The sequence below is a fragment of the Lagenorhynchus albirostris genome, chromosome 5 (assembly GCF_949774975.1).
Source record: "Lagenorhynchus albirostris chromosome 5, mLagAlb1.1, whole genome shotgun sequence".
NCBI classification, from domain to species: domain Eukaryota; kingdom Metazoa; phylum Chordata; class Mammalia; order Artiodactyla; family Delphinidae; genus Lagenorhynchus; species Lagenorhynchus albirostris.
The window spans coordinates 75,396,725-75,422,886 of NC_083099.1; the positions used below are offsets into that span (position 1 = coordinate 75,396,725).

Here is a 26,162-nt window from a genome sequence, read left to right on the forward strand (position 1 = left end):
TGAATCTTTGTCTAATATAGAAGCTAACAGCCTGACTTATCCTACTATAAAGCAGTTTCATGGCTGAGCAGTAGTGAGCAGAGTGGAGCAGAGACTGAGATATTTGCCTGCAATGGCTTTTTTTTTTTTCTTTTCTTTTTGGCTACTAGAAAATTTATTATTAGCACGACATATTACCAAAGATTATTTTCCAAAGACTTAGCCAATAACACTACAAAAATAAAAAGCCCTCTGATTCCTGCGAATTTATCTGCGTTTGTTCAAGTCCAGTGATAATTTCACTGTCTGTCTGAAGAACTAACAGTACTAAATCCAAAGCTCGGCGCCATGCCTCAGTCTTTGGTGTAACAACGTCATAAACTCTTGGAATCTGTTCCAGTTTATCTGAAATGTCTGAATTTAAAATCCCACTATTTAGTTTACTATATTCATTCAAGACGTAAGATGAAGGAGAGCCAGAGTCTGTAGCATTTTGTAGATGATGTTGAATGAATGTGCCGGCTTCAAATTCTGATGAGTAACTGGCAGTGTTACACAGGAGAGTTGAAAGGTATCTGCGCCATCCATTTGCCAGGAGTTTAAGCACAGTCGGTCTGTACTGTGGCACAGATGAGGCCAGCCAAGAGGAAGTATTATGAAGCCATCCTGAACAGCCTTGGTTTCCTTTATTCACAGACTGCTCCGCAAGAATCTGAAGATGGCTAAGACACAAAAATTCAACTGCGCCACCCCCAAGGAAGACCTTTTGCTCTTTTAGAGCATGATACAGACGATAGGCACACGTCCAGAAGGTATCTTCTTTGGTTTGCACCTGGGCAGTGACTGGACTAGTCAGCACTACTGTAACCAAATTAATTCCTTCTGTTTTTAACATGATTGCCATTCTGTTGATCTCATCTGCAGCATCAAAGGGAATGCTTCTCCAGGTGGTCACACAGACCCCACTGCCCACGCAGTTCTCGTTCACTTGTGTAATGTAGGTCACCTGCGCTGCTCCTGAAGCCTCTGCAAAAGCCTGCATTACATTGCCATTCATTGATCCAATTACCAACCTCTTGCTGTCTGTGCATTTTTCAATTAAGCGTTCAGACACATTTCCTTGTGCCAGGACAAGGTTCACATTGAACTTGATTAATACCTGTAACACATGATCTGTCCACAGTTCTTCTGAGCCATCTTGTTGAAACTTCAAGCTTTCTGATACTGTTTTAATACTTGCAGACTTATTAAATCCCAGGTGGCGATAATTCTCTGTGAGATCACCTTCAACAAGAACAACCCGAATAGGCTGATTCTGCAATTCCTTGATCAGAGCAGCACTAGATATTGATACAACAGTGATATATCCTGGACAGACACAAGAAAAAGTTTCAGGGAAGCCTGGTAAGCAGCAAGTGAAGATTCTTGAAATGTCAAAAAGAAATGGCACTGTACAGCTGCCTTGTTGCATACCTGCGTTCTGATATTGTAGCCGTACTGCTTCGTCTACTAACTTCATGCTGCTGTGACCTCCGTGACTCAAACCCGCCTCCAACTCCACCAAATCATCACATCTGTAAGTCTTGGGAGTAGCTGCACTAAGTTGTTCTAGAACTCCGTCTGGTTTGCTTATCCATTGATTATTACCTGTCCTACTAAAATGTCTACTGTGGGTTAGTACTGACTTTCTGCAGCGGGTGTCTGCAAGCAGACTGTTTTTCAGAGTTTGAGGAGTTTGTGATGTGTTTTCATCTGCTTCAACCTTATCCTGAGACCTAAAGAGTTGAGGTGATTTAACAGGTCTCCCAGAAAGACTGTAAATGGCCAGTGACTGAGAGGCAACATCTTTGAGATCACGCTCTTTCTGTATCAAACCAGTACCTGAAGGGATGTGGAGAAAAGGGCATACGCCGACACTAAATGTTTCAGGTCCAGAAAATGTCTTTGTGTTAACCATACGGTCAAATACATTGTGGACAGGTACTTGAAGGGAAACTACCTCTTCAATGCATGAATTCAAGCCTTCTGACATTACAGACACTATTAATGAAATGGGGACACCCAAATGAAGACATTCTTCAGCAGCACTGCTCCATGCACCAACAAGAAACAAAAGAGTACTGGTTCCAGTTCTGTATGTGTTATTTTGTGCTTGAACTGCTTCTCTGAGAAGTTGTCCCACTGCACTGGTTAAATCCAAACTTTCAAGAAGCCTTACTGTTGAACTGATTAACACACTTTCATGACACTCTTCACCTATAATAAATTTGGGTGATTTTACTGGGCCTAGGAAAGTTCTTCCTGTTTCTGCAAACGATGAAAGCTGTTGAAGTCCCACGTGCCTTCTTTTGTTTATGACCCTGCAAGCCATCACCATGAATCATCATCTTGCAAAGCCACTAATCTTGATGAAATCCAACTCTGTCTACTCCATGTTTACCCTGGGGCAGCTCGCTCTTTTCTCCATCCCTACGGGAGGCTCCAGTTCCCCGAAGTTCTGCCTGACACTGTGACGCCAAAACGTCCGGGGGAAGAACCTTCCTTTCCGGTTCGCATTTTGCGCAAGTGCGCCACGGGCCCAGCTGGGCTAACGGATAGTCCTGGTTGCCTGCAATGGCTTTTGAAGGTAGCTTTTGCTAAAGACTTGGTAATGCTTCTTAATGAATTCAACTTACAATTACAAGGTAAAACAGCACTACATGCAAATTTTATACTATGGTTAAGTCATTTTAACAACAATTTAATAATGTTGTATAATTCACAAGTAATGTCAAGCTACTTTCTATACTTCCCCTGCAGTCAAAATTTAAAATGAGAAGAAAGATCTTCCTATCTAGCCTGTTTTTTTTTTTAAAGAAGATGTTGGGGGTAGGAGTTTATTCATTTATTTTTGCTGTGTTGGGTCTTCGTTTCTGTGCGAGGGCTTTCTCCAGCCGCGGCAAGCGGGGGCCACTCTTCATCGCGGTGCGCGGGCCTCTCACTATCGCGGCCTCTCTTGCTGCAGAGCACAGGCTCCAGGTGCGCAGACTCAGTAGTTGTGACTCACGGACCTAGTTGCTCCGCGGCATGTGGGATCTTCCCAGGCCAGGGCTCGAACCCAAGTCCCCTGCATTAGCAGGCAGATTCTCAACCACTGCGCCACCAGGGAAGCCCCTGTCTAGCCTTTTATTGAACAAGCTTGCTGACCCAGATCTAAGTCACAGTTCTACCTGTGCTTCAGATTCCTAGCCATAATATATGTATTATAATAGTAAATCTTCTTTATGATTCTGAGTTAATAAGTGTGAAGTGAAGAGTGTAGAATGGTGGCACATGGTAGGTGCTTTTAAAGTGTAAGTTGTTATTAATAACTATATTTCTATAGCTCTTCTGAACTATGCAGAGATGTGGTCATTACAAAAAGCTATCTGTAGGCAGAGGGAGGCCTCTGGTGAATAAAAGTTTCCTTTAAGACAGTCCTCTGTAAAATTGCTGGAGAGATTTCCATCTAATCCATCCCAGATTACATTTTAAACTTTTATTTTTTGGTGGCAGCTTTATTGAGATGTAATTCACATACCATACAGTTCACTGATTTAAATTCAATGCATCATCACAGCCAATTTTAGAATATTTCCATCATCCCAGAAAGAAACCCATACTTCTTAGCCATCATCCCCTCATCCTCCCACTTCCCCCTAGCCCTAGGCAACAACTGATCCACTTTCTGTATCTACAGATTTGCTTATTCTGGACATTTAATATAAATGGAATTATACGATATGTGGTCTTTGTGACTGGTTTGTTTCACTTAGCCTATTATTTTCAAGCTTTATCCACATTGTACTTTATTCCTTTTTATGGTGGAATAATGTTCCACTGTATGAAATATACCACATTCTGTTAATCCATGCATCCGTTGATAGACATTGGGTTCTTTCTATCTTTTGGCTATTGTGAATAATGAACTTTCATGTACAAATTTTTGTGTGGACAAGTTTTTTCACTTCTCTTAGGAACATATCTGGAAGTGGAATTGCTGGGTGAAATGGGAACTCTCACTTTTTGAGGAATTACCAGACTTTTGTCTAGAGTAGCTGTACCATTTTGCATCCCTACCAGAAGTGTATGAGGATTCCAATTCCCCACATCCTCACCCATACTTGGCAATTATCTGTCTTTTGCTTATAGCCATCTTAGTGATGATAAAGTGATATCCAGCTCACTTTCAATTCTCTGGGATGATGTATTGGGGAAAACTACTCTTCCCACCACTCCACACTGGGTCCGTGTGGGAACAACACCCTGGGGGCCCAGCCCTGCAAGAGCTTCAGGGTATTTGCACTAGAACGTAACTTTTTCTCAGAGGAGAAAAGATTCCCAGAGATTGTGCCCCGTTGGTAATTAGTTTTCAGTTCACAAACCCACACATTTATACTACCCTCTGAATGAGCATTATTGGGAGAGGAGGAAATATTTTTCAAGGGACTACAAATAGTTACAGGGCAGATTATTACAAGGCCTCTTGACTCAGCAGGAGCCAGGACAAGGTGGCTTCTAGAGAGAAGTTCTGTAGACACTACTGCCCAGCCCTACCTCCCACCACCCACTCCCCAACCTTGTGATTTCCAGAGACACCAAGGAGTCTTCTGGGGAGAGGGACCAGGGCCGGTGGGAGAGAATTTCCAGAAAGGAAGGGGGAGTCTCCCTGAGGAGACAGACCTCCCCTCACTGCAGGAGGTCAGAGGGAAGGGTGGTTTCTGGTCCTTCCCTTTATGGCGGCTGCCGCCCAGAGTGGAGCAGAGACTGAGATATTTGCCTGCAAAGGAATCCTGCCAATCGGGGGCTGTTTATTGTGTGCCTGTGTGCGCTGGCCTCTGCTGGGTGTTGTGCTTATCAGGTGCACTGTACAGAGAGGGTTTCAAGGTGAGATCTTCCCATTACGGGAAGTAGCTCCCAGCCCACCTTGCGTGTGCCCTGCATAGCACTTTCACAGTTATCGCAGAAATGCTCATTTCAAGTCATTGCTCTATCCGCAGAGCCTGGAACAACATCTGGCAGTTGTAGATGCGCTAAAGTGTTCGGTGAATGAAGGAAAACACCTAGACTTGACACTGGCTGGTGGAACCCAAGCATAGTACCTCACTGTATCTATTGTTTTGTAGTTTATTTATACTTAGTAAATACAGTATTGCTGAAAATTTCCTTTGTCATAGTGACTATGTAATATTCCTCTCATGAACTCAATAAATTTGTCTTGACCAAGCTCTAGCTTTTGGACATTTTCATAGTTTAAATTTTTTCCTATGAAGAATAATACATCCTTGTATAGATGTTTTTGAGCACAGGTCTGACTGTTCCCTTAGGATAAATTCCTAGAGTGGAATTGCTGGGTCGAGTGGTGGGTCCATTGTTAGAGGCCTGTGATGCATATCGCCAAATGTCCCTTCCCCCAAAGGCTGTGTATGAGGCGTGTTTCCCACACACCATTGTCTTCAGCAAGCATTGTCATTCTTTTCATCTTCTCAGTAAGATAGGCCCATAATCAGAGTATCTAACTGATTCCTGATGCTATGCAGCCTCTCAGGAGATTGCTTATGAATGCATGCCCAAGTTTTATTTCAAATTTGTCATAAAGAAAACAGTTCCTGAGATAGCCAGATCAAAGATTCCTTCTTGGGCTTCCCTGGTGGCGCAGTGGTTGAGAGTCCGCCTGCCAATGCAGGGGACACGGGTTCGTGCCCCGGTCTGGGAAGATCCCACATGCCGCGGAGCAGCTGGGCCCGTGAGCCATGGCCGCTGAGCCTGTGCGTCCGGAGCCTGTGCTCCGCAACGGGAGAGGCCACAAAAGTGAGAGGCCCGTGTACCGCAAAAAAAAAAAAAAAAAAAAAAAAAAAAAGATTCCTTCTTGGAAGAGACATTTTATAGGTGATGAAGAACAACAGCGACCAAAAAGAATTTCTGGTTACAGATCATTGGGAAAGTTGCAGGTCGAGTTGCAGCCTTGAACGTCAAGTTAAACGTCATTACACTCTCCCCAGACTGACAGTAAGCTGGCGGTGGGGGGTAACTTCCCCGGAACAGGTGCTTATCTGAGAATAAGTCAGTTATCAGAAAATAACTCGGAGTTCAGCTCCAACGCAGGCTTGGTTCAATTTTCTCTTTTACTACTTTCATGTGACATTTGTCATGTTGTTGATATTTCATATTTCCTTTTACTTATTTCTATTTACCTGTTTGCTTCCCCCACCCCCATGCTTTTAAAAGCCCTCCTCCGCAACACCCACCCAATGATGTGTCCTAACATCATGTTTTCCATACAGGATTCTTGACAAACCATATATCGTCTCTACTCTTTTCTTCCATAATTTGTTTTCTTGATATCGACATTTTTTCAAGACCTAAATGAATTTACTTTTAAAATAAACTTTACATCATCACCTCAAATAAAACATTAGTTTCATTTTCCATAAATAGAAAGTCACGATAAAATAAATACAATAAAGGTGAAGTGTGATTGGATTCTAGGTGGGTATCTGTGATTGCCAAAGGCTCTTTGAGCAGTTCTCTTCCTTGTAATGGGAAATAATGCAAGAAAGAGAACAGTTGAAGATATATTAGCAGTAAATGAGATTTTACAATCAGAATGACTGAAATAAGTTTGAAATTGCAATTAACTTCCCCTTCTAAGTGAACCAGTGTTCTCGAATGCTGTGTCCATAGACCACTTAAAATCGTCTGTGTGCTATGAGCGCAGTGGCTCTCACACCTGAGCGTGCATCAGCACTTCCTGGAGTCTTGTTAAAACACAGATCACCGATTCAGTAAGTCTGGGCTAGGACTTGAAATGTGCATTTCTTTCTCCCTCCCTCCCTCCTGCCCTCCCTCCCTCCCTCCTCACTTTCTTTCTTTCTTGCTGCGTTGGGTCTTCATTGCTGCGCGCCAGCTTTCTCTAGTTGCAGTGAGCGGGGGCTACTCTTCATTGCGGTGCGCGGGCTTCTCATTGCGGTGGCTTCTTTTGTTGCAGTGCACCGGCTCTAGGCGCGCGGGCTTCAGTAGCTGCAGCATGCAGGCTCAGTGGTTGTGGCTTGCCGGCTTTGTTGCTCTATAGCATGTGGGATCTTCCTGGACCAGGGCTCAAACCCGTGTCCCCTGCATTGGCAGGCGGATTCTTAACCACTGCGCCACCAGGGAATGTGCATTTCTAAAAAGTGCTCGGGCCATGCTGGTGCTGCTGGTCCAGGGCACATACTCCAAAAGGCACAGCCCTCATTGCCTCGCATCTCACTTTAGGAAGAACTGGCTAGGGAAGGCCGACAGGTGCAAACCAGAAACAACTGCAACTCCAAACAGGTGCAAACCTACTCCCGTTCGTTGTGACCATTTTCCTCTCAAAGAGCAACAAGCCCAGGCCCAAGGCTGGCATCCCTGAGAGCAGTGCTGTAATTTCTAGAAACACTCACTTCCTCTGGGAGGAAAGCTGAATTGCAGTGTGTGGCCAGGAGAGAGCTTTCTGGCCTTCATAAAACCTCCCCAAAATCGGCGAGCAGAGGAGGAAGTAGGTGAGAAGCCACACTACTTCCTTGGGAATGCCCCTCCATACTTCTCCCGGAGTTGAATTTTCTAAAGACCGATATTCAAATGGAATTAAGGAGTCCACAAAAGTTGACTCTCTCCATGATGAGAAAATTAATTTTTTTGAGAACTGACTAAACTCAGTGAAGTGAGTAGATAAGTGATTGTCAAGTTTTATAAGCCACACCTCCAAAAGCTCGCCCTTTCGAAGGCTAAGGTGTTTGAAACGCAGCTCCAGGGATGGAATGCCCACGTGTCGGCATTGGAACCTTCCTCTGAGCCCTTGACATCACCTGTGTGTGAGAAGAGAAAATCTCAGGAAGAGAGCTCGACCATGATACTGCCTCCCAACAAGTCAATCATGTTAATTGGTCCATGTTTCTCTCTAGGGCCTATCTTTATAGAGGTAAATTTTTCACATAATTAGATATATAATGAAAACCTTTAAAGAAAATTTTTTTATTAAAGTATATGAAGTGTAGTTGATTTACAATGTTGTGTTAATTTCTGGTATACAGCAAAGTGATTCAGTTATACATATATATTCTTTTCCATTACGTTTTATCACAGGATATTGACTATAGTTCCCTGTGCTATACAGTAGGACATTGCTGTTTATCTATTTTATATATAGTAGTTTGTATCTGCTAATCCCAAGCTCCTAATTTATCCCTTCTCCTCCCCCTTTCCCCTTTGGTAACCATAAGTTTGTTCTCTATGTCTGTGAGTCTGTTTCTGTTTTGTAAATCAGGTCATATGTATCACATTTTAGATTCCACATGTAAATGATATCATCTGGTATTTGTCTTTCTCTGTCTGACTTACTTCACTTAGGATTATAATCTCTAGGTCCATCCAAGTTGCTGCAAATGGCATTATTTCATTCATTTTTATGGCTGAGTTATATTCCGCTGTAGATATGTACCACTTCTTCTTTATCCATTTGTCTGTTGATGGACATTTAGGTTGCTTCCATGTCTTGGCTATTGTAAATAGTGCTGCTATGAACTATTGGGATGCATGTATATTTTCGAATTAGAGTTTTCTCCAGACATATGCCCAGGAGTGGGATTTGTTGGATCATATGGCAACTCTATTTCTGGTGTTTTAAGGAACCTCCATACTGTTCTCCATAGCGGCTGCACCAATTTACATTCCCACCAACAGTCAGTGTAGGAGAGAGAACCCTACGTTTTTCATACACTGTCACAGTAGAAGAAGCACTCTCCCTTATTGCTGTATCTAAGCTTCCCTTGTGCAATGCTGTCATGTGTTTCAAGGATAGTCACCACATTTATTCCTCTGTTCTTGAATATTAAAAGTTGTTTTAAACTTTTTATAATATACATAATAGTGCAGCAAATGTATTTGTACATATACTTTTCCCTTGAACTGAAAACATTTCCTTAGGATACAGTCCTAAGTGAATTTCTCAGTCAAAAGGTAAGAACATTTTTATGGCTCTTAATACATGTTGCTGAATTGCCTTTTGGAGGCGGTGGGGGGGGGGTGTAGCATTTGCAAGCATGTTAAATTATCTGCACCCTCACCAGAACTGAACATTATCAATGTGAACACTTTTAACAGATGTAAAATGTCATTTCATTTTTGTTCTAGTTAGTAGCATGTCTTTAAAACGAGTGAAAAGTTTAGTATTTTCCCCATACTCCTTTTTTTTTTGAATTTTATTTTTTTATACAGCAGGTTCTTATTAGTTATCCACTTTATCCCATATTTCTTTACTAACTTTATTTTCTCTCTGTGGATAATTTGATTATGACAATCAACTTCTGGAAAAGAAATTATCCAAATGCGTGGTGAGTCTGAAGACCCAGAACGATATCTTATTTACTTGCATTCCCTGCTCCCTGAACCTTCAACAAACTGGATGACATTCCTCCATTCTTTCCTTTAATCCATAAACATTTCCTGAGCACCTGCTATATGCCAGGTGTTCTGGGTGCTGGGGATGGAGGAGTGAACGTGGCAGGGAAGATCTCATGGGAGATGTGGCATGAGACGGCTCTCATGGGCAATAGACAACCAAAACAACAAAGAGACAAAGTCATTTCATACATATTGAGGCCATGGAGGAAATGAACTGGGCTTGGATAGTCAAGTGTCTCTTTTAGACGAGGCCACCAAGAAGAACCCTCCTGTCATTCTCCTGCTTAAATGTCCCCAAGGCTTCCTGGTTTTGCACTTAGAATAAGATACGCACTCCCTGCAGGATCGGGCCACAGTGTGCCTCTCTGACATTACCTCCTTCCAATCTCCTCCAAAATGACAGTGCTCCTCAAACACCAAAGTTGTACTCATTGTCCCCTCTGCCTTCAATGTTCTTCTCCGATGTTTGAATGGCAACCTCTTTCTTAATATCAGGTCTGAGTTCAGACATCAGCTCCCATGAGAAGATTCTGCTTACCATCCTATATAAAGGAGTACCTTCTACCCCACCAGTCACCATGCCGTTATGTTTTATTTTCTTCATAGCATGTATCACTCTCTGAAATTATTTTGTTTTCTGCCCACCCCTTGGCTCCTGTAAGGTCCAGGAGAATAGAGACCACCACCATCTTGTTCACTGCTTCTTAGAAGTGCCTCAAACATCTGATATCAATTGAACAGCCACCTGAACTTCATTCCTGTAAAGTATCCATTAAGTGAAAAGTTAATTTCAGTAGATATGAATGCCAGGATTGGAAATGGTTTTGTCAAGCTGTCACAAGTTAAACACTTGAGTTGGGAATATTGCTTTCCCACAAGCCATTTCTCTGGGAATGGTTTACTGAATTAGAGAGGAAAATAACTGATCAGTTTCATTTATTATCCAAGCATGATATTGATAATCAGTATTAGTCAATCTGAGAAGACTGTGTATCAAGGGACTAGAATTAGTGAGAAGCAGTTAAAGGCAGTTGACATTTCTTTCAACATTTGATTCTGTAGACAAAAAATTCTGTGGGTCTAGTTGTTTAATCTCGATATAGATTTTAGGTTTCTAATGATTCTCCAAAGCCTTCGGGCCTTATGATGATACCACCATGTTGCAGAATCAAAGCAGCTGAAGAGGGGCTCTTCCAAATCAGATTCCAATCCTAAATGGCTTTGACACAGCTCTCTTCTGCTTACCCTATGTCTGAATAGTCGGATATAATTTAAATTAATGGGCCCGTCCTGTCCCTCTCCATAGCCAATAGATCATTGATAAGGTCCCTGCTGAAGTGTAGTTCTCTGGTGACCAGGTAATTGTGGGTAAACTTAGCTCTTTTTAGATGATTCTGCGACTAAGTCACCTAAACAGACCGTTGTTTCTATGGGAAAATGGAGTCTGTGTTTTCGACTTACAGGTGTCTAGAATATAGCTGGTGTGGTGCTAATAAATATCACCCCTTTTCCTTGCCCACATTTTGAATCATGTGAGAATTGAGACAAAGAATATGGCAGATGGAGACAAAATATCACTTTCAACAGGAGCTTGTTTCGGAGAATGTGGTTTAGGGCTTTCTAATACTGAATCCTTACCTCCCAGCTACAACAGTCCTGAATACCCAGGTTCTCCCCCAGAAGGGTAAGGCAGGATTGGAGATGAGTATTCGCAGTTTATTCTTCTGAAATAAGTCAGCACACCTCACCTAGGGCAGAGTCAGTAAAGGCACTGAGAGGCCAGGAGCGTGGCGCTCACTGAGCTGCTCCACAGGGAAGGATTCCCATCAGCCACGAGGAAGAAGCATTTCCACAACTGAGAAGCTCTATGTACTTGTCTCTATAGTCCTGGAGTGTTGTAGTCTGGTGCGGCCTGGGTTCAAAGAGGCCTAAGAAAGGATGACTGTGGGTTCATACGTTCAGGACTACCTGACCTTCTTGTTGCTCACGTTTTGCCAGGTAAGGCCAGGGAAGAGTCAGGAAGGCAGGTGCCTAGAAGACCTCCGTCCCTTCCTGGTCATACTTCCTTGTGTCCTCAGCAGAGAAGTGGAGTAGAAAACCACAGTAGATATCGACACTGTTGTAATAGAGTGGCATTAACAGACACTGGCAGTAGTGCTCTGTGGCTACTACTCTCTTGATATCTTACCAGAAAAAGGTAGAGCAGTGGGCTCTTCCTGGTTTAGGAGACAGGATTTGAGACCCTGCAGCTAATTATGTGACCTCAGGCCACTTTCTCAATTTTCCTAAATTCCTGGTTAGCCTTTTATGAAGTGAATGTACTAGGTTGAAATGCCATGTAAAAATGGCAGAAAGGGAGAACATATTTGCAATACGTATATAAAGAACACTTGACAACTCAAAAATAAGGAGACAACTCCACTAAAAATGAACAAATGATTTGAAACAAATATTTTTAAAAAGAAGAGATATGGGGCTTCCCTGGTGGCGCAGTGGTTGAGAGTCCGCCTGCCGATGCAGGGGACACGGGTTCGTGCCCTGGTCCGGGAGGATCCCACATGCCGCGGAGCGGCTGGGCCCGTGAGCCATGGCCGCTGAGCCTGCGCATCCGGAGCCTGTGCTCCGCAACGGGAGAGGCCACAGCAGTGAGAAGCCCGCATACCACAAAAAAAAAAAAAAAAAAAAGATGCTCCATATCATTTGTCGTCAGGAGATGCAAATTAAAACCAAAGTGAGATACCACTACGTACCCTTTAGAATGGTTAATATTATAAAGACTGAGAGTAAGCAAGTGTTGGCAAGGATGGGTAGCAACTGGGACTCATATGTTGCTGATGGGAATGTAAAGTGCAACAGCTTTGGAAAACAATTTGAGAGTTTGTTAAAAGTTAAACATATACCTATCGTATGATACAACCATTCCACACCTAAGTATTCACCCAAGAGAAATGAAAGCGTATGACCACACAAAGACTTGTGCATGAATATTCATAGGACCTTTGTAATAGTCAAAAACTGGAAACAACCCAAATGTCCATCAACAGATGAATAGGTAAACCGGAGTATGTTCACCATATCTATACAATGGAATACTCTTCAGAAATAGGAAAAAACAAACTATTAATATATACAACAACATGAATGAATGTCAAAATAATTGTCCTGAGTCAAAGAAGCCAGACCAAAAACTAACCCCCTCCCAAATGCAGTACATCTGTATGACTCCATTTGTATAAAATTCTAGAAAATACAAATTAATCTGTAGTGACAGAAAGCAATCCGTGGTTACCTTAGACTGGAGGTGTGGGGAAGGATGAACACAAGAAAACTTTGGGGAATTATGAGAACATTTGATATCTTGATCATGGTGATGGTTTCATGGGTGTGTGTACGTGTCAAAGCTTTAAATGTGTGCGTTTACATAAATTGTACCTCAATAAAGTTGTCAAAGAAGGGAAAAATAAAGAAAGGAAACAGGGAAGGAGGAAGAACTGACACACAGTAATACGGATGAATTTCACAAAACATCGTGCTGAGGGAGAGAAGCTGGACATAAAATAACACATACTGTACGACTCCGTTTATATATAATTCTAGAAAAAGCAAACTAATCTCTAGTGACAGAAAGCAGGTTGGCAGTTGCCTGGGGTTGGGGGTGGAGGACAGAATAGACTGAAAAAGGGCAAGAGGAAATTTTGGGTGTGATCAATGTTCTGTATCTTGATTGTAATGGTGGTTTGACATGAATATACATCTATCAAAGCTCATTGAGTTTTACACTTTACAAATGGATTGATTTATTGAAGTAAATTATACCTACCTAAATAAAGTGAGTTTTAAAAGGCCTTTGTTTAACTCTTGCTGCCAGGGATCATTCAAGCTGAGAATAATGTACCACATATGGGCCCAAGAGTTGTCTTTGCTTGGGGAAAAATATTTAAATGAGCCTCTCAGCTGTGAAGAGTAAATCCCAAATCCTATTCCTGAATAAAGATTTTTGGGACAACAGGGAACTCGCCTGCTGTGTAATCTAAAAATTTTTGTTTTCACTAAGGTTAGAGTGAAAACTCTGGCTAATATTCACGAGGTGTTATTGGCTTCATTCCTCTGCCTGGGGCCAAATGCAGTGGGGTGGGGGTCCTGGATTTTAAAGAGGGAGGACTGGATTAAAAAGACCTTCATCCAAGTGATAAAGCTGGTTCCGGAAACATAGTGAGAGGTCAGGGGCTGAGGAATAAGAGGTGAGTAGAGGACCTGCGAGGGGGGACCTGGCCCATGAACCACCACGAGTCAAGAGATCAAGTCATCTGTTTTAAGGTATTCTCTTTCTGCACTGTATTTTCCCCTCCTTGATCTGTCACACACAAACTCTCAGTAAAGTTAGATTAAAGGTTACAATTTGATATTCACTGCCTCTGAGGACATTAATGGGGGGTCATGTCCAGGTACAGTGATATGTGGGGAACCAGGGAAGCTTGGAGACATGAATACAAAGTTGGTAGAAGTGACCGTCAGAGAGGCCCAGAGTGGTGGTCCACAGTGAAAGGTGATAAAAGCTCAGCAACAAACAGTCTGGAGAAACACATGAGGACTCCTCAGGGATTCTCAGAACTATAGCTGGAGGAAACTGTGGATTTCCTGCACTCCAGCGGAGTGAGAAGAGCACAGACTATATTACTGAGTGTTTAAAGGAACGGTGACCTCCTAAAAGGTGGTAGCTTGGGGATGTTTGGAATATAAAGAGATTAACTAACACCCCCCTCTGGTCCCCAGTCTCCCAAGGATGTTTGGACTGTCCTGAGTTATTTTGGACTATGAGACAAAAATAATCCATAACTCCTGGTTCGCCTCTTCTATCTGAAAAGCTCGGAAGGGACCTACGCTATATGACCAAACCCTAACTAGTAGTTGCCTTTGTCTGATTTGACGTCAGTTAATTACTGGACTTTGAACCTGAGAGAGAGTTAAAAAGAAAGATAGCTGGAGGGAAACCATTTTCTCCCTGGATTACCTAGCAAGAACAGATAAAATGAAAGCCTTCACTCACCTCAGTCTTCTTGCCGTCCTTTTTCTAATCTCAGGTAAGGAACATTTAAAATTTTTTAATTCTTTTAATCATGTTTGTTGTCTCTGGGATAGAATCAGCAGGCTTAAGCTTAATTCCCACGGCCCCATTAGGTGGACTATTTTGTGGATGAAGTTTCCTCTCCAACTGGGCTCAAAGACACAAGGCATTTCAGTCTGTGATGAAGGCAGATAGAACAGTAGTAAAAGAAGCTTCTGGACTAAGATTTGGGGTTCAGCAAGCCAGAGATTTGTCCCTGAGAATCCTGAGGCCAGACAAGAACAACTTGGTAGTTCCAAGATTCAGTGCCCTAGAATCCCCTTCTCTTTAACCTTCAGATGTCATTTGGGTCCTAATGCAGAGCAGGGACCTGGTTTAATCCCTGAATGTGGCATCAAGAGTTCTTTTTTGCTCCTTCCTCATGGGGGGTCAAGGCTTACCTGTGGGCAAATCCCTTAATCCCTCTGAGTATTGGTGGGCATTCCTGTCAAATGTGGGTGCTCATAACCATTCCATAGGCCTGTTGGACACAGGGTAAGCCCTTGATAAGTGAGAGTAGTAGGAGGAACAGGGTAGCAGCTGTCGAGATGGCCAGCTGATGAACTATTTTCTTGCTCCTGGGAGAGCATTTGCCTATGAATGACTGGTTAAGCCCAGCCCTCTTCAAGGTGAAGAGCCAGATTCTGTCATCCAGGGGCTTCCAGACCCAAGCGGGAATTAGGCAACATCTTCGGCAGTTTTCTATATCCAAAGGTTTACAAATAGCTTCCTCACTAAAACTTTTCCTTTTAATAATTTTTTTAACCGATTGTCATTGTCAGAGCTCTTAGAGACAATTAAGGGTTCTAGAAAAGTGATTATAGGATCACTAAGAGTACACTACCCCATGTGTCCAGGGGTTCCTAAGATTCGAAAAAAGGCAGCTTTGATGATCAGCATAGCCCTTAGGGCAAAAACCACCTGTATTCATCTTATTCTTTAAAAAGTTCATGTCTCTAGAATTACGAATGGGTAAACATCACTAGAAAACATTTTGAAGAAGTTTAATACATTAAATACCTTAATGAGGTATTTTTATTTCATCATTCTTTAAACACAACCCCTTCCCTACCATCCCTCAGCTAACAAGCCATGTAATGGAAAATTGGGACAATTGCTGTAAATTGTAAAAAGACAAAAGGAGGCATGTCCAGGTGGTAAACAGCTCCACCTGGTGGCATTTTCAATTGCCCTCCCTGAGAACTGCTCTGAGGAATATTAAACGCAGATTGACAGTTCTGCAACTACAGGCATAAATGATATTACATCTTGTAATAATATGACATGTTGATATTAATATATAATTAATATTTCATATTATAAATTATATTACTATATTATAATTAATAATAATACAATAAATAATATTAACTCTTCATATTTTTCTACCAGTTGAACATCATATTTTTCAGTAACTTTTTTTTTTTTTTTTTTTGCCGTGCCTCGCGGCTTGCGGGATCTCAATTCCCTGACTAGGGATGGAACCCGGGCCACAGCAGTGAAAGCCTGGAATCCTAACCACTAGGCCACCCAGGGAACTCCCCAGTAATATTTTTCCAGTTTTGTCTGTTTAATTTTTAACTGTATTTATTGTGGGTTTTTTTTAAGAAGTAGTCATGTGTTTTCATTTTTAATGTAATCCACTACATTTATTTTTCAGAAAAAAACGGATTGGGTACTAATTAGTATTAAATAATAGCAACTGTCATTATATATTCAATGTTATGTCTTCTGAAACTTAATATCTTTGTTCCTCCAGCCGAGAACCAAACTGCTTCAAACTCAGCTGCCTCTAATACAATAAGCAATTACTAAAGCTACAGTGACTTGAGGTTCAATGTTCACATTCAGCAAGTTTAAATCCACTCTTATGTGATTTTTGAAACCTTATTTATTAACTGAAAATATTGCTTGCTGATAAAACTTGCTCAAATGCTATCGCTGAATGTACAAGTCACTGATTATGCCAATACAACAAAGATAACCACATGTTTGAGGATTGCAATGAGCCAGACATTCACTGAAAAAAAAAAATACAACGAAACAAAACTCACACAATATTTGAGAATCTGGACACTTTGTATCAGTGTTTTGAAGTGTTTCATTAATATCTTAAGACAAGTGTATCAAACCTTGGCATGATTTAATTGAAAGTCGCCAGTTTTATTTTTACTAACATCAGAAAGTTGTGCCTGTGCCACAGGTGCTGCTGTAACTCGTACCAGCCCCACGAGCGCTCCTGCTTTCGCCAAAGGCCCAGGGGCGCCTACCAGCCCCGCGAGCACTCCTGCGTCCACCGCCGGCCCAGCGGCGCCCACCAGCCCCGCGGGCGCTCCTGCGTCCACCGCCGGCCCAGCGGCGCCCACCAGCCCCGCGGGCGCTCCTGCGTCCACCGCCGGCCCAGGGGCGCCCACCAGCCCCGCGGGCGCTCCTGCGTCCACCGCCGGCCCAGCGGCGCCCACCAGCCCCGCGGGCGCTCCTGCGTCCACCGCCGGCCCAGCGGCGCCCACCAGCCCCGCGGGCGCTCCTGCGTCCACCGCCGGCCCAGCGGCGCCCACCAGCCCCGCGGGCGCTCCTGCGTCCACCGCCGGCCCAGCGGCGCCCACCAGCCCCGCGGGCGCTCCTGCGTCCACCGCCGGCCCAGGGGCGCCCACCAGCCCCGCGGGCGCTCCTGCGTCCACCGCCGGCCCAGCGGCTCCCACCAGCCCCGCGGGCGCTCCTGCGTCCACCGCCGGCCCAGCGGCGCCCACCAGCCCCGCGGGCGCTCCTGCGTCCACCGCCGGCCCAGCGGCGCCCACCAGCCCCGCGGGCGCTCCTGCGTCCACCGCCGGCCCAGCGGCGCCCACCAGCCCCGCGGGCGCTCCTGCGTCCACCGCCGGCCCAGGGGCGCCCACCAGCCCCGCGGGCGCTCCTGCGTCCACCGCCGGCCCAGCGGCGCCCACCAGCCCCGCGGGCGCTCCTGCGTCCACCGCCGGCCCAGCGGCGCCCACCAGCCCCGCGGGCGCTCCTGCGTCCACCGCCGGCCCAGCGGCGCCCACCAGCCCCGCGGGCGCTCCTGCGTCCACCGCCGGCCCAGCGGCGCCCACCAGCCCCGCGGGCGCTCCTGCGTCCACCGCCGGCCCAGGGGCGCCCACCAGCCCCGCGGGCGCTCCTGCGTCCACCGCCGGCCCAGCGGCTCCCACCAGCCCCGCGGGCGCTCCTGCGTCCACCGCCGGCCCAGCGGCGCCCACCAGCCCCGCGGGCGCTCCTGCGTCCACCGCCGGCCCAGCGGCGCCCACCAGCCCCGCGGGCGCTCCTGCGTCCACCGCCGGCCCAGCGGCGCCCACCAGCCCCGCGGGCGCTCCTGCGTCCACCGCCGGCCCAGGGGCGCCCACCAGCCCCGCGGGCGCTCCTGCGTCCACCGCCGGCCCAGCGGCGCCCACCAGCCCCACGAGCGCTCCTGCTTCTGCCACAGACCCTACGACTCCTACCACCAAAACGAGTACACCTACTCCCTCCACAAATACCCCAGGTAAGATCAATTCCCTGCAAGCTTCTCACTGAGGAGTCACAGTATTTTGTAGGATGGTAGGTAAGTTTGTTCTACCAGAGTAGGGAAGTGCATATAAAGAGACCCAAGGTGTCCTTGGATATGAATCCCTGGAATTAAAAAGTCTGGGTTGCACAGGCTAATAGTAATGGCAGACATGCTAAAAGATTACCTGTTCCATTCTCCTTTCCTCAAGTTATTTGCCAGATGTGGAATATTTTTATGAACTTAGACTTTAAAAAGCTACTTTTCCAGCTTCCCTCTCCCTAGTAGATTTTTGCAAATAGTTTCAGCTTCTCTGAGGTCAGGTGCAAATAAGCACTGACTCTCCAGCCCCACTGGTCTAGATCTCTGGTCTACTGAAGGAAAGAGTCACTTCTATCCTGATTCCTCATCAAATGTTATGGAAAAATTATGACATTACAATGGTAGCTGATCACAATTTAGAATTTGAGCTAATTCATGGAATTTGAGCCTGAGAGATTAAAAGGCCAAACAACAGCAGTACTCAAACAGTCCTAGACATGACCAGAGCCGTGGTCCAAAGGACAGATATTTGGGGCTACTATCTAAGAGATGATGACTGACCTCAAGCCCAAGTTATTGAAACAGAAAGCACTTGCCTCATTTCCCAAAGTTTAGAGCAGGGGTCAGTAAACTTTATCAGTGAAGGCAAACTAATAAATGTTTCAGGTTTTGTGGGCCATGATAAGGTCTCTCTTACAACTACTCCACTCTGCCATTTTAGCATCAAAGCAGCCATGGACAATATACAAATGAATGTGCCTGATTGTGTATCAATAAAACTTTATTTACAAAAACAGAGGACTGGCCAGCATTGGCTCACAAGTCATAGTTTGCCAACCCCTGGTCTTAAAGAATCCTCAAACCTAGGCTTAAAGGGTCTAGATAAACCCTGTTATTCTCAGTTAAGGAAACTGAGGCCCAGTGAGGACAGCAACTTACCCAGGGTCAAAGAGCAAGTTGATGTTTCCCTATACTTACTTCTTTTGTCTTCCCCAGTGTTCTGCAATAGATCTAAGAAATGGATGATTAAGCAAATGGAACCAGAGCCTGTATCAAAACCTGGCTCCCAATCTTCTTTCATGTTTTCAGGGGCCGCTCTGAAGGCTAGGTCAACAGGGACACAGCTACACAATCAGTTCTCCTGCAGTCAGGAAAGGGAGCTTTTTTCTCTTTTTTTTTTTTTTTTTTTGCAGTACATGGGCCTCTCACTGCCGTGGCCTCTCCTGTTGCGGAGCACAGGCTCCGGACGCGCAGGCTCAGCGGCCATGGCTCACGGGCCCAGCCGCTCCACAGCACATGGGATCTTCCCGGACCGGGGCACGAACCCGTGTCCCCTGCATCGGCAGGCAGACTCTCAACCACTGCGCCACCAGGGAAGCCCGAAAGGGAGCTTTTTAAAGCTGTTTCTGCTTCCCCAGACACTCTCTCAGAGTAAGGCAGTCGTCTTGTGTTCTGGCCCTACACTAACTACGGGGCATGGGCCAAATCACTTCTCTCTTGGCTTCAGCATACGCACTGTTAATAAGATGTGATTGAACTAAATAGCCGCCAAAATCCTTTTCCCACTGTAACATCCTGTGATTTTATTCCTGGCACACAGACAAACGAACAGGTCTGTCCTCTATTGCCAGGGAGAAAGCACACCAGGAGTTACGTGAGCAGTATATCCAGAATGGAGCTGCGCTCAGTTTCTTCCCTAGGATTTGCCAAATCATCCTTGCAATGTGGCTGAGGCCTTTTAAAAAGCCATTTACTTTACTTAGAATAGTGGTTTACACCTTCTCAGAGAGGCGACCCTTACTGTTGTCTATGAGGTACTGCACTACGCCTCCTGTGTCCCAGGTAGCCTGTTTTTTTCACTCTTATAAAACTTCTTTTCAATAGACTTTGTTTTTAGAGCAGTCTTAGATTCACAGCAAAAGCAAAAGGAAGGTAAAGTTCGCATGTTTCCCTACCCCCACAGCTGCATAGCCTCCCTTATTATCAACTTTCCTCACCAGAGGGTACATTTGTGACAATTGATGAATCTATATTGACACATGATAATCCCCCCAAGTCCAGTTTACATGAGGGTTTACTGTTGGTGGTGTATATTCTGTAGGTTTGGATAAACGTATAATGACATGTCTCCATCATTATGGTATCATAAAGACTAACTTCACCTTGCTAACAATCTACTGTACTCTGCCCATTCATCCCTTCCTCCCTGCTAACCCCTGGCAACCCCTGATCTTTTTACTGTTGCCATAGTTTAGCCTTTTTCAGAACGTCATGTAGTTGGAATCACAGTATGTGGCGTTTTCAGATTAGCTTCTTTTATTTAGTAATATGCATTTAAGATTCCTCCATGTCAATTTTCAAGGCCTGAACACTGAATAATATTCCATTGTCTGGCTGTAGCAGTTTGTTTATCCACTCACCTACTGAAGGACATCTTGGTTGCTTCCAGGTTTTGGCAGTCATGAAGAAAATGGCTATAAGTATTCGTTGGCAGGGTTTTGAGTGGGTATAAGTTGATAAATAATAAGTGAATACTCAGCATTTACACTGAGTAAATACTAAAGCATGCACTTGTGGGGTCATATGGTTACGAGTATGTTTGGTTCTGTAAGAAGCTGCCTGCCTGTCTTCTAAAGTGGCCGCACCATTTTACACTCCCAACCAGTATCAGAGCTCCTCACCAGTACTGTTTTATTTATTTTTTATAAAAGTCAATAAGGCCCACAGTTATGGAAAAAGAAGCTTAAATGGGGCAAAAGTATATGCAGTAAAAACTAAATCTCCCTCCTATCCTAGACCCCTAGGACCCAGACCCCAGGTCATCCACTCAGAAAGCCAGAGAGTAGAATGACCGTTCATCACTTCCTCTTAGAATCATCACTGAGTTAGTCCACACTGTTCCCTTACTCTCCCTTGCCTTTCCTCATGGGTCTGTATACCATGTATGCTAACCAGAATACAATATCTAGTTTCTTTGGGGAGCTTTTGGCCTGGTCTTCCCTGTAAGTCAATTATTCATATCTTCAAAAAAAAATACGATGCTTTCTCTAAAATGGTTTTGGAGAGTTCTACCTAGTGTTAGAGAACCAGACATCAAGGTTCTGGAGGATCCTTGAGGTCCAAAGGATTTCTTTACTCCTTGGAGTTAGAAGACTGCTGTCTCTGTCTGAGCAGACTCTTACCCACCAACCTCTGACCTTTACTGTTGACAAGCGCTTGGCTCTAGAATTTTAGCAACAAACTTCCTAGAAACATAAGAAAATATGTATTTGTTTCAGCTGTTCTAAGGGTGTGCCCTGGAGTAACACAGCCAAGGAATAGAAAGAGCCCAGGAGATTTAAAAGTATGTTTCTTGGTGTTATTTGTTGTTATCCTATGGATTTTTAATCTCTTTCTACTGTATCTCAGGTTCCAGAAGCCCTTGCCAAGAGGATCCCTGTAAGGGTGATTCTTCATGTGTTAATCTGCATGATAGACGGTTTTGCCTGTGTTCAGAAGGGTATTACTATAACTCTCGTACATGCGAGAAAGGTGAGTTACAAAGGATGGATCATGGAGAACTGCACCTCAGACCTAAGTGGAGTAGAAAACTTAAAATAATGGCAAAAAGAGCTTCCAGAATACTAAAGTTAGAGGAAAATTTGGAGGCAACAAAGACCAGCCAAGTAGAAAAAACGCTTCCTGTCTTTATCTCGATGGAACCTAGTGGGAAAGGAAATAGACATTCAGATTTGTGAGCTAGTCCTAGAGGTACGGGAGTAGATGGGTCCCTTCACTTAAACTGTTCAAGGGAACGGTGCCATGGGGTCAAAATGAGAATGATAGATGTCGGAGTCCCTGGAAAAGTACACAGGCTGCATAAATACAAAGTGGTGCTATTACATGGGGACACTGATGCAGAATAAGGTGATTTCCTAAAACCACAGAGTCAGACGAACCAGGAACCTGGTCTCTGACCTTGGTTAGTTCTCTGTCATAGGATTTGCTTGTTCTATAACAGCAAACCCTATTTTTGGAGACTTGAGAGCCTCTCAGCTCTGGAAATGAACTTTAAGAGCAAATCGACCCTATACTTTTTTGGTTATATCAGCTGGGCGCTATGAAAGTCCAAGGCTGTTTCCTGAGTTCCATGTTTTTGTCTGTTTTATGAATGAGAAATATCCCTCCTTGCCAGAACAGACCAACTGTACAGGAAATGAATGCATTGTGTTGGCCACAGAAATTAGAGATATCCCCAAAGCCAAAAGACTGTTCCTGTTTTTAGCACTAATACTCTCATTTCTGGGGATCCACTCTAAGTAAATGACTCCATATGTAGAAAGGTTTGTGCATGAAGATGTTCTTTGCAACTGTTTTTTTCCCTCTTAAATAATTAAAAGCACTGAAAACAAAAAATGACTGCATCAATGAAGGAAAGATGTATTTCATAGAATATTATGTAGCATTCTTTACATTAAATATCACAGAGAGATTCTGCTTGAATTTCAGGAAAGATATTCCCTGGTACGATTATGGCCAATATATCACCTACATCTGACTTAGAAGATAGAAATTCTGTGGCCTATCAGGAATTATACTTTAACATTACTAGATTTGTAAGTATTTTCCAAACATCCTTCCTCTCTAAATATTCTTTATTCTAACACTGACTTGTAGAGTGTAGACTGGTATTCGGGTGGTACATGCTGGTACAGCTGTACCGGTGGATCAAGCAGTGAAATGCATGCTTATTGGTTTGTAAACAGTAGCTGTTCCAAACTCCTGGGGGCCACTGCTTCCTGGTTGCCAGGCTCCTCCTCTGGGCCCCTGGGTACTCACCGTCATCCTGCACCTGGAGGGGTAACATCTGGCACAGCAGAGGGCCTTGAGAAGCCACCTCCAGCCATGCCGTACTCATTCATACAGAAATATTCTTAAATATTTTTAAGTGGACAGAGAAATGTAATGCTGTTTTAAAATAAATTCCTTCCATAGAATTGAAGAGAAAAAAAATTAAAGATGATTTTTTTTTTCCTTTTTACAATCACATTTGCATACTCTTCTGGCTTTTTTAATGTCTGGAAGAGGAACTCCATCTGAATTATATGTTACTTCTTTTTGCCATTGTCAAAAATGTCGAAATGAGCAACAGCTTCATCTCATTTTGATTCTTGTGAGTGTGTCGACGTGAAAGAGATGGAGCTCTCTATTCTGGAACCACAGATGTCAGACCTGGAAGGTCTTAGAGAGCGTGTCCAGCCAGTGTTTCTCAAAATTTAGTTTTGAAGGGAAAAATGTTAGCTCGGAAATATGTCTTAGAACTCTAGGTGGAGAAACACTTTATTTTTAATTTTTTTTGACATCTTTATTGGAGTATAATTGCTTTACCGTGGTGTGTTAGTTTCTGCTTTATAACAAAGTGAATCAGCTATACATATACATTTATCCCCGTATCTCCTCCCTCTTGCGTCTCCCTCCCTCCCACCCTCCCTATCCCACTGCTCTAGTGCTATGCAGCTGCTTCCCACTAGCTATCTATTTTAATTTTGGTAGTATATATAAGTCCATGCCACTCTCTCAATTCGTCCCAGCTTACCCTTCCCCCTTCCCCCTTCCCATGTCCTCAAGTCCATTCTCTACGTCTGCGTCTTTATTCCTGTCCTGCCCCTAGGCTCGTCAGAACAATTTTTTCTTTTTAGATTCCATATATATGTGTTAGCAGACGGTATTTGTTTTTCTCTTTCTGACTTACTTCACTCTGTATGACAGTCTCTAGGTCCATCCACCTCACTACAGATAACTCAATTTCGTTTCTTTTCATGGCTGAGTAATATTCCATTGTATATATGTGCCACATCTTCTTTATTCATTCATCTGTTGATGCACACTTAGGTTGCTTCCATGTCCTGGCTATTGTAAATAGAGCTGCAATGAACATTGTGGTACATGATTCTTTTGGAATTATGGTTTTCTCAGGGTATATGGCCAGTAGTGGGATTGCTGGGTCGTATGGGTAGTTCTATTTTTAGTTTTTTAAGGAACCTGCATATTGTTCTCCATAGTGGCTGTACCAATTCACATTCCCACCAACAGTGCAAGAGGGTTCTCTTGGAGAAACACTTTAAAAAACTAACGTCTTAATGGGAGCCCAGGAAGCACAGTGGCCATGAAAATGGACCAGAAAGTACAGAATAACAGTCAAGGATCAGGAAGGCTAAGTAACTGACCGAAGGACACCCAGCTGATGAGTGAGGACGGGGGATTTGAACCCAGATCTGCCTGACCTCAGGGCTGCTTCTTCTTCCCTGCTGGCTCTGTTGTGCAATGAGGTCTGGGCAGGCCTGTTAGCATGGTTCCTGCCCTCCTGCCCAGTCCTGCAGCCCTTCAGACTGAGAGGTGTATATCTGCAAATCCTCAAAGGGTGACCTGATAGAAGAAAAAAAATGGAAGACCTTTTTCCTATGCCGATGCTAATTTTGCAATCTCATTTTTGGGATTAAGAAAATTAAAAGTGCAAAAAGTGGTCAGTAGGGGAGCTGGATAGAACCTTGGAGGTCATCCAGTGAACCTGTTCCTAAGTAGATTCCCAGGGCCCTGATGGTTTACAGAAATACCAGCTCTTCCTTATATGTAAAAGAATTAAAAGGAATATGGACATATTCTGGATACAAGGTTGCCCAGACTAACTAGAGCATCAAATGTATTTGAATTTGACTAGAATGAAAGAGAAATGATTTAACATCTTTTTAAATGACATTGGTTGCCATGATTTTTTTAAATGTGGGGTCCCCATGGGAGAAAAATAATAAAATTCTTGGATTATATAATAAAAAAATTTGCACCAACCCAGTTCAACATTCATGTAATAAATATGGAGATGGGGTCCAAAGAGAGGAAGACATGTCCAAGGTCATGTCTTTCACAGTTAAGTCATTCAGTCATCGGTCAACTGGTGGTTGTTGAGTGTTTCCTAGGGATTGCCCTGCGCTGAGTGCTATGGAATAGGCATGGGGATGGGCAGGTGGCAGGCGGTAGGGGGGTGTCATAAGAAAGAGAAAACGAACCCCATTCTTGGCATCAAAGAACTTATGTTCTAATTGAGACCCCCATCCTACCTCCACCTCACCCCTGCCAGAGGTCCCAGCTTAATCTCTGGCCACTTGTTAACAAGTATCTAGAATTGTCTCTGCTCTTGGAACGCAACTCAGGCCTAAGAAGATCTACCTGTGCTGGAGCCCCTTCCAGCTCACAAAGCCATGTATCATATATTCTATCTCACTTTCTACGCATGACAGCCCTATGTGGTGGGAATTACCGCTATCTCAAATTTTCCAATGAGAAAGTGAGGTTCAAAGCAGTTAAATTTTGCAAAAGCTAAGCGGAGAAGTTTGGCACCTCAGCCTGCTGCCTTCTGAGGCACACTGCTTCTGAGCATTGGTGTGGGCTGCTCCTTCTTCCACTTCCTGGCCCCGCACTACCTACTGAAATGCTTTACAGCCCATCTCCTCTATGAAGCCCTCTCTGGTTCTCTGCGACTAGATGAGAGTTTCTTTGAACCTCCACGGTAGATTCTACTCTCTCTGTCACTTACCTCTCTCAACTTCATGGTGTAACCTCTTATTTGATCAGAAGCTGGGTCTGCCCATCTTGGTAATCTCTATGTCTCAGGCATGATGCCTTGGTAAGGTAGGCATTTAAGTCTTCCTTAGGTAAACTGATGAGTGTACAAAGCATGCATATATGTAAGTCTAACAGTAACTTTGAAAAGACAAAACAAGCCAGTCACGTTATTTTTAAGAGTATTGATTTGGCTGGGTGCTTCAGGTTTCCATCTTTTTCCTGGGTGGCTCTGAATTATATCAGAATCTTCCTATGTTACAGCAAAAATTACTGAAATACCTTTCAGTAGAGCGCATGGAAAGAACAAATAATTTGTTGTGTTATAGTTACATAAATGAGTTTAGAAATGGATTTATGTTAAAACCTAGATGTAATATCACTTTCCCCCTCTCTTTGTAGTTGTTCTTAATTCTGTTCTTTTTCTCCACAGTTTGAAAAGGCATTTGATTTTGATTACGGGCAGACTGTAATTGGTAAATTAAG

At 43.9% G+C, this 26,162-nt stretch overlaps 2 protein-coding genes across 2 annotated transcripts in view; one reads left to right on the plus strand and one right to left on the minus strand.

Moving 5' to 3' along the window:
• Positions 1-207: 207 nt before the first annotated feature.
• On the minus strand, positions 208-2,521 carry LOC132520570 (Bardet-Biedl syndrome 12 protein-like). Its single transcript, XM_060149305.1, has one exon. It carries the CDS (start codon positions 2,354-2,356, stop codon positions 212-214), a length of 2,145 nt encoding a protein of 714 aa, XP_060005288.1. The 5' UTR covers positions 2,357-2,521; the 3' UTR covers positions 208-211.
• Positions 2,522-15,492: 12,971 nt separating this feature from the next.
• The window catches only part of MUC13 (mucin 13, cell surface associated), a 34,050-nt gene continuing 23,380 nt past the window's right edge, over positions 15,493-26,162 (plus strand). The window contains exons 1-5 of the mRNA XM_060149039.1: positions 15,493-15,496; positions 16,779-18,035; positions 21,489-21,611; positions 22,569-22,675; positions 26,110-26,162. Coding sequence (XP_060005022.1) covers positions 15,493-15,496; positions 16,779-18,035; positions 21,489-21,611; positions 22,569-22,675; positions 26,110-26,162 — 1,544 coding nt within the window. The remainder of the gene's footprint in view (positions 15,497-16,778; positions 18,036-21,488; positions 21,612-22,568; positions 22,676-26,109) is intronic.

What these genes read in the sequence shown, in the direction of transcription:
- LOC132520570 (XM_060149305.1), bottom strand. Translation starts at nt 2,356, where the DNA reads ATGGTGATGGCTTGCAGGGTCATAAACAAAAGAAGGCACGTGGGACTT.